The sequence below is a fragment of the Diabrotica undecimpunctata genome, chromosome 7 (assembly GCF_040954645.1).
Source record: "Diabrotica undecimpunctata isolate CICGRU chromosome 7, icDiaUnde3, whole genome shotgun sequence".
NCBI classification, from domain to species: Eukaryota; Metazoa; Arthropoda; class Insecta; order Coleoptera; family Chrysomelidae; genus Diabrotica; species Diabrotica undecimpunctata.
Window position 1 is genome coordinate 140,605,994 of NC_092809.1, and position 19,199 is coordinate 140,625,192.

Consider the following 19,199-nt stretch of genomic DNA (forward strand, 5'->3'; position numbering starts at 1 on the left):
ATAAAACCGAATGGAAGAAAGAAAAGCCAGCGTAGTCAAAAAAAAATATTAATTTAGTTTTTTCCGATATTAATTAAAACTCCACTTTAGGGCCAGTTTTAAAGAATAGTTTAAACGTCCGTTTAGTTGATCCAGTGTTAAAAATTAAACGAAGTTTTAGGAAAATTATGTTTTACAATGGCCAAGCAAATCAAGTTTAACAAGCGAAGATGTTACAGTTCCAATCATAACATCAACGTCATATCGGTACATAATACTAACTTCATTATTAATTTAACATCTTCCAATAGAGTAGATGTTAGGGATATAGTAAAATTTGGGACGGACTTTAAGATAATTATATACGCGTCTCCGTTTATACAACTAAACCCTTTTAAATTGTTTAATAAACTGTTAAAAACGTATAACACTCAAACTCAATATTTTAATGTAATTTAAAGAAAGTTTTAACTAAAATCAATTTGTTAAAAACGCTAAAATATCTATAAAAACTGAGTTTTTTCGCGCTTTAACTTTATAGTTAACAATTATTATAAAATAAGATTGTTTTTCAATCTGATATTATATTTTTTGACTAATTCTGCTAAAATGTTGCCTTTCCACTTTGGAAAAAGGCTGCTACTATTAGGGATGTAATTTACACAATAATTTACGTCAATGTAATATTTAATAACTATAGTAATTTTATTTGTTTTGTTCCAGCCTCGAGTTTACTGAATCTGTCATATCAGAACACGAAACCCTGTGAAGTTCTCGTCGGGGACAATCCCCAAATCGCCCCCGCGTCGAAAACGTCGCCCTCCTCCGAAACGAACCTATCGATATCGACACGACCGAAAACTTCCAACACGGGAGGTAAATACTTACACCCTGCACATTCCAGAAAACGTAGAAATATTTTAGATCCTCCGCATGCTTTTGTGTTACACGTTGATAGTACGACTTCTAGTAGTTCTAGTTCTAGGAGTTCCAGCACACCTGGTTTGCATGCTGATAGTGTTACACCTTTGCATGATTTGAATAGTTTGTCTACAACGCTAGGTAGCACCAGCGATACAGCTTCTACTGGTTCTACAGACAGTACCACTTCTTCATACACACCTAGCTTTTCTACTGATGTTACAACTTCTTCGTCTTCTTCCGAAGAAACCATAACGACTTCTGAAGAGCTAAGTACTACTAAAGAGACTTCAACTTTGACTACTTCTACTTCTGATGAAATATCTACTACTACAAAGAAAGCGGTAACGTATGTCACAGAAGAGAATCTTTACTATGATCTTATAGGTAGTTCTGAAGAAGAAAACTTGTCAGATGCTTCTTTGTTTAATTTAGACAAAGAATACGACGATTTTATTAAAGATGAACCACTGGAAAGTATCGAAATCATAAAGATGAACAATAAACTTCTATCAACAACACAAAAATCTAAAGCGGGCTACAAAATAACAAATAATGAAGCTAATTCGAAGGAACTAACAGACGTAAATTTGTCAATTATGCCGATGATTGGAAGCAAAGACTTAAAACAGATTCTTATCAAAGAGCCAGCTGTATTATACAATAATGCTACTAACAATGAACTTTTCAATGATTTTGGAACTAACACTAAACCTTTACCTATTGTTAAAGTTATAGATTTTCCCACTGTACACAAACCTAGCATGCTACCCTCTAAAAAAATTGTGGTGAATTTAACTATAGCAACGGATGATACTAACAGCGAGCCCTCTGTGTATATGCTTTCGGTGTCAGTACCAACTGATGGCAAAGGTGAGCCAGGAGTTGAAATTGACACTAAAGAAACTCGGCCTACAGAAACAGCAAAATTATCAGACAAGCCTGCTTCCGCTCACTTACCTGATTTTGAGAACGATGTCTCTGGTGGGGCTTGCGAATGTTCTTGTCCATCCTTAGATTCTCTGGAATTTTCAGACAACTCCACAGCAGACTACGATTACGATAATATAGTCATACAACCCCATAATATTTCGACCACTGAACGATATAGCAACACCAGTGATGGCAGTACTGAGGCATCTACAACCGAAAGTTATTCCAGTACCGAAATCTCCTCGACTTCGTGCCCAGAAGTCACCACCAAATTGCCCCCACCACCTACAATTCTTATTTTGGAAGGTACGAAATTGCTTAGCTTCCTTTCTAATCCAGTTATTAAGCTTACTGACCAATTTTATGCTTGCAAAAGTCTAGTCGCCTATTGCCAATAATATTTTCAAAAGATCATCACTCATCTATCACTCACCTATGTATTAGACTCCTCTTCTTTTTCTCCCTAGAAATCGTCTGTTTCACATCGATCGGGTCATCGTACATTCGTACAAAGGACATTTATATTGTGATTTCCAAACCAGTTGCCTACAATAGTTGGCTGTTTTGAGGTACTTGTTGATATTTCGCAGTATTTACGGTACCCTCAATAAATTAAAAACATCTTCACCATGAAACTGATTTACATTCCCAATTCATCACTTATCTAGGAAATTTTACGGTCGTTTTTAAACAATCTTTGTGAAAATTCTCATGCTTAATACTAATAAGTTGTTCTTCACTAAAAATTAATCGGGGCGAATCTCCTATCGACCAAGAAAGTTTAGATTTTGCCCAAATGAGCCTGGCTTCCTTTTGTTTGCCTGTTAACACAGTGGCTTTTCCTTTGCTTAGAAGAAAATAGGTTAAAATATATTAAACTATGACTTCCTGTCGCAAGTGGAACTATTTCCACTTGCGACAGCATTCCCTTGACCAGTTTCATGATTCCGTTCAGCTGTGACTTGCCTTAGAATATTTCTTCGACCTTTTTGCAAACTTCTACTAATCTTATCCTATTCCTATCAGAATTTAGTTTTGGACGACCCGGGCTTCTACCTTTTTTTTTTCCAAGATACTTCATGTTTTCCCATAATGCTTAATTGTATTCAACACTGTAGGAATAAAATTTCATCCGCGATTTCAAGGATTGTTTTATTGCGGGAATAATTTTTAATCGCCAACTCACGAATTTTTGAATTTGTAGCAGCGATTCACTCAATTTGACAAGAAATTGTAGTACATATATATTTTGAAATTTCTTAGAGTGTCCGACTGTATTGTTTTCGCAGCCTAATTGTCTTATCTTGTGTGATTTTTAGCAGTTACTTCATACTGTCCCATTATTTAGTTGTCCCTATTTTGTAGTAATTTTATAATTCTTATGACATTAATAGGTTATGTGGGTTGTATAAAACAATATTAGTTACGTTTTGTGGTTATATATCATTTAAAATATTGCTTATTTAGCATTATTATCAAAACTGTTAAAAAAATAATAAATTAACAGCCTGAGTTTGTTATATATGTTAATTTGTTCCATATTATTATTATTATGAACATCATGTGCAATAATCATTTAACTAATGAACTAGGTAAATACAAGAACTAAACACCTACTTCTAGTAAACAAACATGCGGAACTTCGTCCCAACTTGCCTTTTACGTTTTCGATTAACATACATAACTAAACAAGGAAACAGAATTACCGGAATTTGAAAATATGGGATTGGTAATACCGTGAGGTAGACTCAATTTTGCAGAACCATTTTTTTCGTAATTCTCAAATTAATCATCACGACATCGGAATTTCCTCATCAGTTTCGGTAACAATAATTTTCCTCGGTTCATCAATTACAGAAATAATAGATTTCGTATTTCATAATCCTCTCTGACCTACTAACACAAGTATAATTTGAGCTCGTTATTTTTTAGTAGTTTAATCATTACATCCAGAAATAAGTGTCTAATCTATTTAAATATTAATATTTCGGAAAATTTGGAAATGTACAAACTAATATACAATGTGAGGCAAATATATGGAACGGTTGAGTTATTTCAAACTGGAAAAAACATTGAAATATTAATGCTTTTAGGATACAGTAATAAATAGAGAAATCATTCAAAACTCTAATGATTTATATTCTGACCGAAATTCAATAACAAGATCTTTTGTAAGTGTAATTTTTGTAGAATTTATCTAATTTACGAGGTTCAAAAATATAGAAACTCAAGACAAATCGTTAGATTTGTGTCATCGTAAACGAAGATTTCTTCTCCTTTGTGCTCTTGCTGTCTTAAAACCTCTTGATTTGTCTCTTTTCGGTGTGACCAATGACCTTGATCGTTGGCTTTCTATCCAGGATCGTATGTATCAGTCATTAGCTGATAAATTTTGCTTTCCTCGCCAGCTGGTGGCTTGGAGGGTCTAGCCACCGAGCTTGCATCTGTTGCTACATGTCCTGTGTATCCTAGGCTATAGAAAGGAAACTATCTTTAAAATGAACTTATTAGTATATAATGCTGTGTGTAAATCAAGAGGTGAGACATGCATTTCCAGGTGTATAGAGCATTCACATGCCTTGTGTATTTTTTGGGTTTTTTTGTTTTTTTTTAGTATCTTTTTGTATTACTTTAAATTTTTGTGATTATTTATGATTTCGTGACAATCATTTACTAAGTCCAATCCAGTCCTATTTGTAACTGCTTTTCAACTATGTGGCTATCTCATGTTTATGTTTTTTCTTTTTATTCTTCATCTTGGTACCCTATGAATCGGTGTTGGGGTCGTCTATATTTTATCGCTAATAAGAGATACTCTAGTTGAAAGGTCCGATAACAAACAGTATCCTCCTAAATATCAATCATTTTGATACTCTAGGTATCTGGCATAAGTGAATTTTTCCCTACAGGGAGTGAGAGTCGTATGACTTTAATCTGGATGATATTCCTATAGGAAATAGATTATAAATCCTCAAATTTGTACTACGACGATATTTAGTGATAATTGTTTCAAAATAACTTAAAAACTAATTAGATTTTTAATATAATCGGGATATAAGTTAAGTTTTTACAATTTTATTTATATTTCATATCGAGTAGATACTTAGATAGCAAATTTTAAATTTAAATTTTACATACACATAGTTTCAAAAGTTTGCCCACACCCCTCTTATTCACGATTTTTTTACTTTTATAAATCCGTACCCATCACATAATTAATAGGCCTTTTTATATAAAATACACCTTTTGTGGTTTTTTATTTTATGTGTGTGAGTGATGTCTCACTTATATGGAATAGTTTTTGGAGACAAATTTTATACAGAGTAGAGGTCGCTCTGGTAAACTCCGAGTAACCAATGAGCAGCAGAATAGATATATCAGAATTTCCATTCGGAAAATGTCTGCACCAGCCCTCCAAAGAGACTTCAGGCATGCTACAGGGGTCAGATTATCGTTGGCTACAATAAGAAGAAGAATTTTAGAGTCAGGTTTGAGAAGTCTTCGACCAATAAGAGCTACAACCTAGGTATGTTTTGCGCCGTCTCCAGTGAGGTTAAGAACACATACAGCTTACTCAACAGTTTTTGAATTTTGTGTTTTTTTCAGACAAGACCAGAATCTGTTTAAATAGAAAGTGATAACCGCCGAATTCGTATTTGCTGCACAACTAGCACATGTTCGTCCCATACTTGCTTTCGCTGATGACAGTGTTATGTTTTGGGCAGGTATCATGTCAGGTTGTATTTATGATTGATAACGCCCACCTACATAGAAAACTCAAGCGGTTAATGACTATCTTGAGAAAGAAGGTATTCGCCGTTTGGAGTGGGCTGCGATGTATCCAGACATGAACCCCGTTGATCATGCCTGGCATGTACTATCCAAAGCTGTTCATGTTCGAAGGAATCCTCCTAGAACCCATCATGAACTTAGAATTGCCTGTAGAAAGAAATGGGAGAATCTGTCACAGGAAATGATTGATCGACTTGTTAGCAGTATTAGAGCTCGAATCTAGGATTACATCGATGCCCCTACGATGTTAAAATTATTAAATACATTTTAATTAGAAATAAATTTTTTAGTTTTTAATTTTATGATATATTTTTTTATAAATGATCTATAACAGTAGTTTCTGAAAATAGTTAATAATAGCGAAAATTTTTAATAATGCATAACTTTTGAAACTATATTTACAATTTACTGCTTGATTAACATTTTTGATTCTTTAGCGTGCTGTCGAACATTAAGATAGACACTGTAGTTGATGTCAAAAGATAATCGTACAAAAACATAACCTATAAAAATATTTTGTCTAAATAAGCGTAAAGTTTTAAGCACAATTTAAAGTTAGATACCAATTTCTGGACGAAGGTTGTAATAGATTTTGCCTTTCGCCGTAATGCTCTCTGACCTACTAACACAGCTACAATTGAGCTTATATTGTTATGTTTATTTTGTTATTTCTGAATGTTCTAGTTGTAGTAATATTGCATGTTTGAATTGTGTCGCTTGTTTTACTATTTTGCATCTTGCTGCAAATTTACATTGGTTTCTGGCATTGTTTATATTATTATTGTACACAGTAGCTGTTGGAACTTTACGGTGAGTTGTTAAAGTACTGCAATATTACATATTACAACAAATAAGTTGTGATTTTGATCAATATGATTATATAAATATATGTATATATATATATATATATATATATATATATATATATATATATTATTTTATTTCTACTTCTTTCCTTATGTATTTGTTTATAAAAAATTATACTTATATTTATTTTGAATTAATAATGAATGGAACAAAAATTTTTTTGGGCTAGCTCAAATTGGTAAATAATGTCAGGGTTTTACGTCATTCAATCACAGAAATGCAAAACCAATACTCGGAGGAAGCTAATGGATAAATAAAATTCAAAAATAAAATATAACCGTATATTAAGAAAAATGTTTCTACCAAAGAAATAAACACAAATTTTAATGACAGCATAAATTGCAAAAAACAAACAATCTATGAAAGGAGTAAGTAATTAAATAGAAAAAGGCATCTAAAAAAGTTATTTTAAAATAGAAAGTTACCCAGTATAGATATAATAATGAATTATGGTTACAAGAAATGATTTAAAAATATTACGAAATTGTTTATGTAAAAGTTCCTATCAAAATACACTGAAGTCTTTATGCGTCGATGAAACAGAAGTCCTCGCAACTGAGAATATTGTTAAAAGGAAATAAGAGGTATATCTGTATACCTTGGAACAATTTTTATTTACGATGTCGGACAGTATTATGTGAGTAGTTACAACTGCTATCACTGATCACTGAATTTAATTTTAACTTTTCAAAAAATATTACTTTGTATGTGTTACTTTTACGGATGCCTACAAGGCTTATGGTTAACGAAGACCGACACTTTTTTACTTTTTTTGCTTAAACACAAACTGCTCCATTTAGCTATCGGGAATCAATTCTTCACACTGTCTCTACACTCACTGTCGTTTTCTTTCATTCCAAAAACTCTCTTGGCTTAACACCCCCTTCCATCAATAACTTTCCTTCCTTTTCATTGGTCAAAACAAGTATGCCTCTTTCTTCATTTCAACGTCTTCAAATTTCCCAGTCGTAAGTACTTTAAAATTTTCTAGGAACTCCAAATTCCCGACTTTTTTCAAGCAACCTTTTCCGTTAATCTTACGTTCAAACACAAATTGTTCTTAAATGCACTTCAAAACCAATAAACAATTCCATGAATATTATCGATTAGATTACAAATTTTAACAAAGACAGCTTTATACTGGGTAAAACCAATACCTATGTTAACAATAGGCAGACAAATAGGTATTTTACATATTAAATGCAAGAAACAAATATGTTTTAAAAAACAACTTTAGCGTATTACAAAATGACAAATTTTATGTAAACAATAGATAGATATTCTTCTTCTTCTTCTCTGCCTTTATTTACCTACAATATATATATATATATATATATATATATATATATATATATATATATATATATATATATATATATATATATATATAATCTTTTATGTAAATGATTTACATTTTTCTTATAAACTATTACTATTTGAGAAATTTCACTTTGACTCTGAGATGCGCAAACAAAGTACGGCGACCGTGCTATGAGTAACCGAAATAGCAGAAACGCATGTACATTCCCCGTAGCCCGTAGAAGTTTTAGTTTATACCAATTTTGAATAACTCTTGAAAATATTTTCGTAATGACATCATCTAAATTGGTTTTTCTGTGTTTTACATTTGTTATATTTTGTTTAGAAAGACGAAAGTGTCCTCTTTTGAATATTATTTAATGCTTATCAATACTTTTATCTGTGTTTTTCTTTTCTTCTTCTTCTTCTTCTTAGACTTCTGGTTCCCATTTTTGGACATAGGCCTCACCCAACTCCTTCCATAGATCTCTATCCTGAGCAAAATACTTCCAATTTGTTCCTGCTATTCTTTTTATGTCATCAACTTATCTGTGGTCTTCCTCTTGTTCGTCTACCTTTGTAAGGTCTTCAATGTTGTATTGTGGCGGTCCAACGTTGGTCTTTTTGTCTAGTAGTGTTACCTGAGAAGCTTCATTTGAGTTTGGCAATTTTTGTTGTCTTCGATATCCTCGAAATTTGTTGTTGATCTTACTCAGTCGTTCCTCTTTTTATCCGACAATCGTATACCTAACATTGCTCTTTTCATTGCCCTTTCTGTTGTGACTAGTTTATTCATATTTGCACTGGTTAGTGTCCAGGTTTGACATCTATATGTCTTTATATGAATTTGGCACTGGATGAACACTTTACTCCTCAAGTATTGAGGCATTTTGCGATGCTTAAGTATCCAACTGAATTTTCCAAATCCTATCCATGCCAATCTTGCTCCTATAGTGATTTCCGCACTTTGGTCAGTCCATACCAATAATTATGACTGAAGAAGTCAACTAGCTCAGAAGCTAACGTCTAAATGTGGGAAACTATCGATAGTCCTAATGAAATGTAATGTAAATTATAGGTGTCTATCGATAATTTCCCAGCTCTACTTGTTTCATCTCTTTTTATTTCACAACTTATTATGTTTTCTATCTGTTGCGTTATTTTGCTGGTCCTTAAGGCACTCATCACTGTATATTACAAAATAGAGCAATTTATAGTAGTAAAGAGCTACTATAAATGGCTAAATACTAGAGTAGAGTAATTGAATAAAATTACTGTGTTCTCTAAATGATTGTTAAACAGTTACCTTTCCTTTTTTTCATCGTCGTTGTTTCTAATGCATATGATAGTACTGTTCTTATGTAATAGTAGCTTGTTTTTATGGTTAAATTATTCATTTGCTTCGTTTACTAATCTTAATATAATTTTTTCGAGTCGTATCTTCTTGAAACAACAACAGATATAGTATTTGCATACGCATCACATTTTATTTATTGACATCTATACTCTTTTTATTTTTTATTATTGAAGTAACAATGTAAAAAATACTGCGCATGTATTACCTTCTTATCTTACTCTTTATTGTTTATCCTATTGCTATTGGAACAGCATTGTAATCTTCATCATGAGTTTGATCATATTTTGTGGTATTTTTATGGTTTTTAAGACATTTAATAATTTGGAGTTTCGGATTATTCGTTCTTTAGTGTTTTGATTGCCTTTTTAATTTCTGTCAGGTCAGTCTGAACGTCTGCATGGTTGTTCTCTTCCTATATTGTTTATTGCATAAATTTTCAGTTATTAGTTGTTTGTAATATTATTGCTATTCTCCTTGTTTGATTTGGCCAATCTGTATTCTCTCTGTCTATTTTTTGGAACGACTTCAAAATTCGCTATTAAGACAATTTCTAGTATAAGAATTACATTTAGTTCTTTGTTTTCTTTATGTTTTAATTTGCCTTTACTTTTTAGTTTAATATCTTAGTAGGTATATCCATTGTAGTTTGCTTCAAGACCTTCCAACCCAATTCCTTTCATACAGGTTTTTATGTGTACATGTATCTGTTTTCATACCTGCATTTTTCTGGCTTTTAATCTAGTTTATACTCTAACATGATGAGTGATTGATTTAAGAGAAAAAAATTAAATAAAACGGTCACAGATAACAGACAGTTATCCATCTGTTCCATCTTATTAAACTACACATATTTTTTGATGCATTAGCACTCTCCGTAACTTCCGAGTGACCATTCCGTATATTTAAACATCATCGACCTGCATCAAGATCATTAAATAACATCTATAAAACCGACTGACAATAAAATCAAAAGATCCAATCAATATTAATAAAAATAAAACAGTTTGGCTACTGTCAGCATACTCAGAGAATCGATTACAGAGTCCACGTAAGTGACACCATAAAACGGCAGTTACTCAAGCCAAGTAATTGCGATGTGTTTGCTTTGATGCATACTAAAATTATCTTTTTATGTGTTGTTACGAAGATAATTGATTTTCAGTTCGTAAATTATCATCGATTGTTAAGAGTCCCATTATGTTTTACGACGTTACAAAATTAAATAAACCTCATATTATAGAATAAAAGTAGTACTTAATATAGATCTTAACAGAGTCGGAGTGAGATTTTATTTCATTCAGACTATTGGATCCGATTAGTGAGTCGGATTTGGAGATTTCCAGTGGTAGTTTGGCCACTCTTTCCTGCAAATTCCTCATAGGGATAGTTAGCGATTATTGTTCCTTTTCTTTTTTCATAAACTGTTATACACTGTGTATAATTTCTCGACCTTGACTATCAATAACTTTTCTGGAACTACTCATGTCTCTAGGTCGTTGCTATAACAACAGAAATGAAAGATTACTTAACAAAATTATTCAGTAAAGCTATAATTTTTTTGATCAGATTTTATATACCATTAAAAACAACATTTTTATTATTAAAGTTAACAAAATAACGATACATCATAATTTTTAAAAAATGTTATAATAAAAATACATACCTTACTTTCCAATAAATTATTTCACTGCACAAAATATTTTCAAAAATTGTTGTCTATAAAAGTCACTAAATTAACAATTAAAACTAAAAACTATAATAATTACTTAGAAAAAAAATAAATTTTACTGCACTGGAGTAGAAACTTAACGGCTGAAACTTTTAGGATGATTAGCACAACTTATTTCATAAGCAAACTTGTGTTCTGCGTCGGTGTGACTCATAGCTATTTAGAAAATCCATTAACTCTACCTATAAATCATTATTTTTGTCTTCTTGATATTTGTTTCAAATTTATTTTCGAAAATTTTCAATGTTATCTGCTGCTATTGCTGTGTCATTAATAAATATGCTGTTTACTTTAATACTCTTATTCTGCTACTGCTTCTGCGAATGCTTTCTGTACGTATAAGTTAAACAACATTGGAGAAAGTATACAACCTTGCCTTACTCCCTTTTTTATTGCGAGAACTCTTGCGTTTTGTTGAAATTTTGAAGACGTACTGTTGCTTTCTGGTTCCAGTAGAGATTGGCGATAACTCATATCTTTGGTATCTAATCCCAAAGTCCAGTGACTTGCTTTTTGTTGAAGATCCCAGTAATTTCCTTAATTTTCTTGTGGAGATTGAAGCTGAATTTATTTACAAATTTTTCTGTGTATATTTCGGTACCCTACTTGGTCCTAAATAATCTTACGGTGCCTGCGTTGTTCCATCATCTCTAATATTTCTTTTGTCATTCACTCTTTGTAGTTGTTTTATTTTGGAGAAGGAAAGTGTAGACTTATTTGAGAAGTTTTAATATTTTGCTCTAGTAATTGTTTACAAACAATTAAAATTAGAGACGGCAACATGGCTTTCAAAGAAACTTCTAATGAGTTTAATTATTCTTCCGATCTAATTTCTTCTTTTGGTTTAGGTATACGTATTAATGAATATAAGAGTCACAGCTAAATCAACAAATGGCTTGGATAATAATTTAACATGGGCAGTGATATAGTTGGCTGCGGTTTTTTAGATACCTGCATTGCCGACCATTGTGCTCAGTTTATCAACTTAAAAATAAAGTAGGCACAGAGTTAAGGTAGCAAGATGAGACACCATAATGCTGAAATAGTTTTTATATAATGTTGCCTGGTCTTTACCTAACAATCCGAAAACAGCAACAAAATTAGACATAAAAAATTGAAATTGATTTTCCCATAAAAATCACGTAATCATCAATTCTCAACTCATCCATTTACTGATTTGACCATGAATTAAGAAAAGAAGATCTTCCCATAATAAAAATAATTGCTGACGTTACAAGAGGCTACAATGTATATAAACAGTTTAAAAAGTGCTCTCAATATTTTCGTATTTGTTAACTCATAATAATATTAGTTCGTATTAAGACTTTTCAAACATGGTATATACTAATACAACTCACCCATTAAGTTACTTCCCAATAAGTAGAAGCAGCATATTAAAAAAATCTAACCACTTTTGATGTAATCTAGGTGCACGCACATTCCCAGCTCAATCGTTTCCCCCGGACGGAACTACGTTTTCCCAGATCTCGTTAGGGCAAAGACTGTCGAAGGAAATCCCAGCATATGGGTACTGGAATATGCAGTTTTATCAATCGGAAGCGGCCTACGTCCAGTTTGACTACAGTATACCAAGGGGCGCTAGCATAGGGGTCTACGCACGAAGAAACGCCCTACCGACCCACACGCAATACCATATTTTGGAAGTACTCAGCGGATTTAAGGCTAGGACTACCAGAGCATCACATGTAAGTATATCCCATATTCTCTAGCTGGCTTTTCCATTGGGATCTCAATTTTGTTGATCGTGGATTCATCTACGATACGGATATTTATTTACTAATTCGTCGCACCTTCATACCTTAAATTGTCAAATTATCCATATCGGAGATTCTTTTGTAATAACGATGTATTTTGCTCTGAATATCATCACAATCATTCTAAAATCAGCCCTATCTCAGATACTTCGGACACATAGCAAAAAGAGCAGGTGGTTTAGACATCGAAGAATATCTCTTACACGTGCGGTGAGGCTTTGTTGATTATAAGGTCTACAGGAAACTTCTCTAGCAGCTCAATACAGAAAAGGAAGGAAAACCACGACTTTAGCGATACTTTTTCGAGACTAAACAGACAAAAGAAGCAATCTTATATATGTTACTTTAATGTCTGGTTTCACTATCAAACCCTTTTTTTCAGTACAATATAGCTATATTTGTTACCATACTGTATGCCCACAAAAAAATTTATGTATACTTCATTCCGTATAGGATATTATATAGAACATTTCTTTTATTTTCTTTTTCTAGCAGTCGACAGTCAAAAAGGAAGTAACGCATTACATGGAACAAGGCCACTGGTTTCTCTCTCTTTATAACGACGACGGAGACCCACAAGAAGTGACGTTTGTAGCTATAGTGGCAGATGACATGACCCATAACTGTCCGAACGGTTGTAGCGGCAAAGGAGAATGTTTGATGGGGCATTGCCAATGTAATCCTGGATTTGGAGGGGACGACTGCAGTGAGAGTAAGTCAAATTTTTATTTTTACTAAATTTAGGTACTTTCATTTCTTTGTACAAGCTACTAACCATAGTCTAGTTGTTTGTTTAGAAAAGGTAGTACTGCCAAAATGAATCAAAACTACACTGGATTTAACTTATATTTGTAGCAAATTTGCTTTCAATTTTGAACCAAAATTACGGAACCATTTCTCGTATAAAAAATGGCAGTATATCCTTACCTCTAACCTCAACGACTAGACTTACCGCTTGTGCCTCTGCATGACCTTGAACGTCTTTCTGCTAGGTGTATGTCCGGTGTTATGTAGCCAACGTGGCGAATACATCAATGGAGAATGCCAGTGTAACCCTGGATGGAAAGGCAAGGAATGTCAACTAAGGCATGACGAATGCGAAGTGCCTGATTGCAATGGTCACGGGCATTGTGCTAACGGCAAATGCAACTGCATTAGGGGCTACAAAGGAAAGTTTTGCGAAGAAGGTGAGCATATTTCATTAATACCAATTAAAGATATTTTGTTTTCAAAAAACATTTTAAGTGATTTTACCAGTAAACCATAGAAGCGTGAACATTTTGTGCTTTTTTTGAAAAAATGAGATTTTTACCTAATGAATTTATTTATTGTATTTATTTTGGGGCGATTATTTCCCAAAATAATTTAATATAGGCTATATATTCATTGAATTTTGTTCCTGAATTATTATTTGATTTGTGCAAAGGAATATTGGAAACACTACTTTTCTGTGTTTTTTTCATTATGATACATCCTTTAGATTTTCTTCCCCTTTTTTGTTTTCCTGATGGGTAATCATTATTATCTTTATTATTTATCAATTGTCTCAAATTTTTTTGATTTTTTCACACTTTTTATGTTAATATGAATTATTTTCCTTATTTTTGTATGATGGATTAAATTTACATTATATATTTCGTTTAACTTGTTAGTGTTTCTTTGTTTACTAGCTTATCAAGCACTAATTTACTCTTTTCCTTTATCATCTTATCATGATCAATGACGTAACAACTATTGGTCGTGTCATCCTTAGCAACTATTGCTCACTGTCTCACTCCAGTTTCTCCATGTTCCCTCTGACTACGTATTTCTACCTTCCTGTAGCTCTTCTTCCATCCGTTGTTTTCCAAAACAAATGGTGTATAAGTCGGCGGTTTACTACCATTATTTGCATTTCAACTTCCTTTCTACTTTGTTTTCATTGATGATTGTATTTAATAGGTATTTGTTCTTTGACCACCCCGATTTGACCTTTGAGCTATAGTCATTTATAATTATATTTTACCTTATTTGCTGATATTCCTACTTTGAAGTGACCTTGTATTTTGATTTTTTGTCCTCATTTATATTTAGACCGATTTTTAAAGCAGCTTCTTCAAAACTTTAGAAAATATCCTTAACTTCCACTCCTTGACTGTGCTACTGCAAAGACGGGAAAAATCTTTGCTCTCCGAGCAGTTCTATCTATGCTAACTTAAACAGCAATGGGAAAGTGTTTTTCCCATTGGAAAAAACGAAAGTATTTGATCTCTTTCATCCTATTCAAAATTTTTCAACACACATTCGCGTTAAAGCAGCCAGTTTTTTATGTTCACCCATGTTAATAGTTGCTTTTCACAGTTTCAGATGATTAATTGAATCACAAGCCTGTTTGAAGTCTATAAAAATCTGGTGTACGTCTTGATTATACTCCCAAATCTTTTATACTCCCAAATCTTATAGTACAAGACAGACTGATCCTTGCAATACCAGTCCGTTGCAAACCAGTCCCTGCATCTCTTTCTAATTTGCTATGTTTATCAACCACGTGACCTAAATCACCAATGAGAAGGTCACGTGGTCGATAAACCCGGCTCATTAAACAGAGATGCAGGGACAGCTTTACGTCAGTTTTCTCTGTCGCACTGGAGGAACGCGACTGAATTGCAGCAGTAATTATATCTTGTATTATATGTCTATGGTTACATCAAGAACTGGTGAATTTCTTTTATACTATATTGCGCACTACACCTATTCTTTATGAATTAATACTTAACTCCTTTATTAAAAATCATTTATTTCGTATAAGCATTCACTAACCATAATATTTTATTTAGCCGATTGCCCACACCCGACCTGTTCGTCGCATGGCTACTGCGTCGAAGGCACTTGCATTTGTAAGAAGGGTTGGAAAGGAGCCGATTGCTCTCAGATGGATAAAGATGCTCTTCAATGTCTTCCAGATTGTTCTGGTCACGGAACATTTGATCTAGAATCTCAAACTTGCACCTGTGAACCGAGGTGGTCTGGAGATGATTGTTCCAGAGGTAAGTACGATAAAATGAATCGATATTCTGTATATAAGATGATTTTATAAGAAATATTACATTAAGTTCAAAGAAAATCCATCCAAACAGTAAGTAGGTATATTTTTATACTCAATTAAAGATCTACAAACTTATAACAAGAGTCTACACTATCTTTACTGAAGTTATTCCAACTGATTGTTGCTCAAAGAAGCTGCAGAGTGTGAAATAACCCCAAACTTGTTTGTGAGTAACTGGAACACAAATTTTCACACAAAAAAAGGCAAAGCGTAGAGAGAGAAATTATAGGAAGATGAAATATTTAATAATACAGCAAATTAAAAAAAAAATAAAGTGACTGAATTATTTTTAATTCGATAATCGGAAGAACAGTTAAGTTAAGAATTGATTATGTGAATAACTTCGATTATATACCTATCTCAAAAAATATCGATAGTATCTTAGGTTAAGTAAAGAATTGTTCACAATAGTCATATCTTTTGTAAAATGTGATATATGTAGATATATATTTCTTCAATTTTAAGCAAAAGCACGCACTTTTTGTGGTGATTGTTACAATTGATAATGATTTCGGTTTCTGACAAAGTTTACGTGCGACTGAACGTGACCGACGGCAGAAATTGACGGAATTTTCCGTCACCGACGGAATTTTTCGTCACCGACGAAATTTTATTTCACCAACTGCAGCCGGAGCTTAAAAAACCGGCATCAATCTGAACCTCAGTCAACCAATATTTATATATAAGAAAAAGAAGGAAACTTGTGCCAACATAATACGTTGTTTGTTTATTTTAACTCGTTTTCTTTATTTAATGTTAATTTTGCATATTTGTTAATAAGAAGTATATGTCATGTATACTTCAACTTATTTTCAGATTGGATGTTTCTGTTTAAACACTACTTAATATAAACCGTTGAAGTAGTCCTAGGAGTGGGAATGATTTCAGTAAATTTAGTTAATTTTATAGTTTAGTCTAATATTTGCACATTCTAACTTTCACATTCACATTCGTAAGCATTTTGCGCTTTTTGGTTCAATCTCAGTAAACATGTTTTGTAAATAACACCTTAGTTGATAATTAATTAACCCACTTGTATTTCGTTTCTTGAATATATAATTATCTATGATATTTGCAGAAAATTTTAATAAACAAAGTGTCCTTTGCATATCTAGCGTGCAAAATAAAAAATTTGAAAACTATTTTACACTTTTTTAACAAAAATAGTTTATTCACAGAAACACAGAATCACTATATTGTGTTAATAGTATTATTTGCTTGAGAAATATTTATCTTCACCATGTAATTTATCTATTATATCTGTAGCCTTTTTATATCTAGCTTGGAGGTCTTCAATCTGATTTGTACCTATTTCTGTTTTCCAGGCTTATTTTCAATATTCTTTTATCTATTGCTATACTCTTATTTAGCGTATAATTTGTCTATAAATTTTCGTAATTTTCTATTAGAATCTTTGAAATTACGACTGATACTGAATATTTTCCTGGATTCTAGAAAGTATGATATTTATCCAGCTTTATCCCCAACAGTAAACGACTACTTTATTCCAGTCTTCAAGTAACTTTATCTGTTGTGAAATTTTGTTCAGGAATGGGTGGAGTATATTGATAGCGGTCTCCCCTTCATTTTTTTACATTACTGTAGTATTTCAACTTTAAATGGCCGTTTATTGTATTTTATCTGCTTAGATAAAACGTGTTAAAAAGTTTTTATTCGTACCAATAAGAAAATTTTTAAAATACAAGAAGATCCCATTTTAAAACAAAAGTATTGGGTTACGTAGATCCAAAGAGTGCGGTAGTACTTTTTAGGACTAATTGTAAATACAATTGCTCTTTTTAATAAAGTTTTGTAATAATTTTGAAAATATTCTTCACTCCTGGAACTAAAACCACATTTTAATAATATGAGCCTATCTTGCACATGGTTATAATCCTTCTAACGACCGGTAACTCATATTTTTGCAGAGCTCTGCGATCTGGACTGTGGAAATCACGGCCACTGCGTCAACGAAGCTTGCCAATGCGATCTCGGCTGGTCTGGAGAATTCTGTAACTTAAAACAATGCGATCAGAGGTGCAACGATCATGGACAGTGCAAAAACGGTACCTGCCTTTGCGTCACCGGTTGGAACGGAAAGCATTGCACCATCGAAGGTTGTCCGAACAGTTGCTCTGGACATGGCCAGTGTAGATTCAGCAGCGAAAGTAGTTGGGAGTGCAGGTGCGACAACGGATGGGATGGTGCGGATTGCAGTCTTTTGCTGGAGCAGAACTGTAACGATGGAAGAGATAATGATAAAGGTAAGCAGTTGTAGTTTTTTCCATTTTTTCATTAATTCCACTGGAAAATTTTAAAAGCATATATTTTTTGTACCATTAATTGTTGCTAAGATCCAGACATATGTTCAAGGAAGAACATAAAGCAGTAAAAATAAGTAATCGTTCTAACGTTAATTTAAATGATGTTTCGTATTTTGTAGATGGTCTTGTCGATTGCGAAGATCCAGAATGCTGTATGAACGCCGCCTGCAAGAACAGCCAACTTTGCGTCTCGTCCCCTAAACCAATCGACATACTTTTAAGAAAACAGCCACCAGCAATAACAGCTTCTTTTTTCGAAAGAATGAAATTCTTAATAGACGAAGGAAGTCTCCAGAACTACGCCAGAGCTGAGACATTCAACGAAAGGTGAGTAGAACCAATTTTTGGGAATACTTACAAAAAATTACTGTTTCTCGTTATCTGTTTACAATATTACTAGCTGCTTTGTTGTGCCCCACGTTAAAACACTCCCCTCTATGTCATTTTTTTAATTCAAACTTTCACTTGAATGGTGACTTGCTTGTTGAGGTTGTGGCGTCTCAAATTGCTGTATTTTATGTATGCTTTAGACCAAATAATTTGTAAAAATATTAAACTTGTACTTGTGCGTATAAGATAAATAGCTTTAATTTAAGAGAAAAAATAAAAACAAAAAGTAATATTATACTAAATTTAATATGCTAAGAAGAAGATTCTGCATATTTACAAGCTCTAAGTGTAAAAATTTTTCATGAAATGGATCATATAGGCAAGACTATTATTAGAGATCTGTTAGAGGATAAATATAGCTATAATTCCAGCTAAAGCGTCAACAGATATTGTCGTTGATTATTTGGAAATTTCAATATGTTTTCTTTTAAACATAATGACCAAAAACCTAACGTCCAAACCAAAACAACTCGTGGAAAAAATGTCTGAATCATTCGACCGTTTATGATTGACGCATCTAAAAATACACCTTTTATATTTTTTCATTTATAATCATTTTTTTATAAAACATACATATTTTAAACAAATAAACGGAAAATACTTTTGTACGAGTTCAAATTCGTGACAGTTATTAAGGATTGTATCGACCGAAAAATGATTTAATATTAATCAAGAATTGTTGAAATTTTCTAAATTTAGAACTCTGCACGTGTCTTCCTTTTGAAAAGCGAAGGGAAGGGATTAAATT

The 19,199-nt window shown here is 32.7% G+C and overlaps 1 protein-coding gene across 9 annotated transcripts in view; it reads left to right on the forward strand.

Moving 5' to 3' along the window:
- Ten-m (teneurin transmembrane protein Ten-m) overlaps nucleotides 1-19,199 on the forward strand; it is a 183,309-nt gene that overhangs the window by 141,569 nt on the left and 22,541 nt on the right. For 5 of the 9 annotated variants that reach the window (XM_072538338.1, XM_072538336.1, XM_072538339.1 and 2 more), the window contains 7 exons: nucleotides 703-2,139; nucleotides 12,306-12,583; nucleotides 13,145-13,364; nucleotides 13,645-13,839; nucleotides 15,469-15,678; nucleotides 17,666-18,001; nucleotides 18,181-18,388. In XM_072538338.1, the coding sequence (XP_072394439.1) occupies nucleotides 703-2,139; nucleotides 12,306-12,583; nucleotides 13,145-13,364; nucleotides 13,645-13,839; nucleotides 15,469-15,678; nucleotides 17,666-18,001; nucleotides 18,181-18,388 (2,884 nt within the window). The remainder of the gene's footprint in view (nucleotides 1-702; nucleotides 2,140-12,305; nucleotides 12,584-13,144; nucleotides 13,365-13,644; nucleotides 13,840-15,468; nucleotides 15,679-17,665; nucleotides 18,002-18,180; nucleotides 18,389-19,199) is intronic. The other 4 variants (XM_072538337.1, XM_072538340.1, XM_072538344.1 and 1 more) reach the window with 3 other exon arrangements.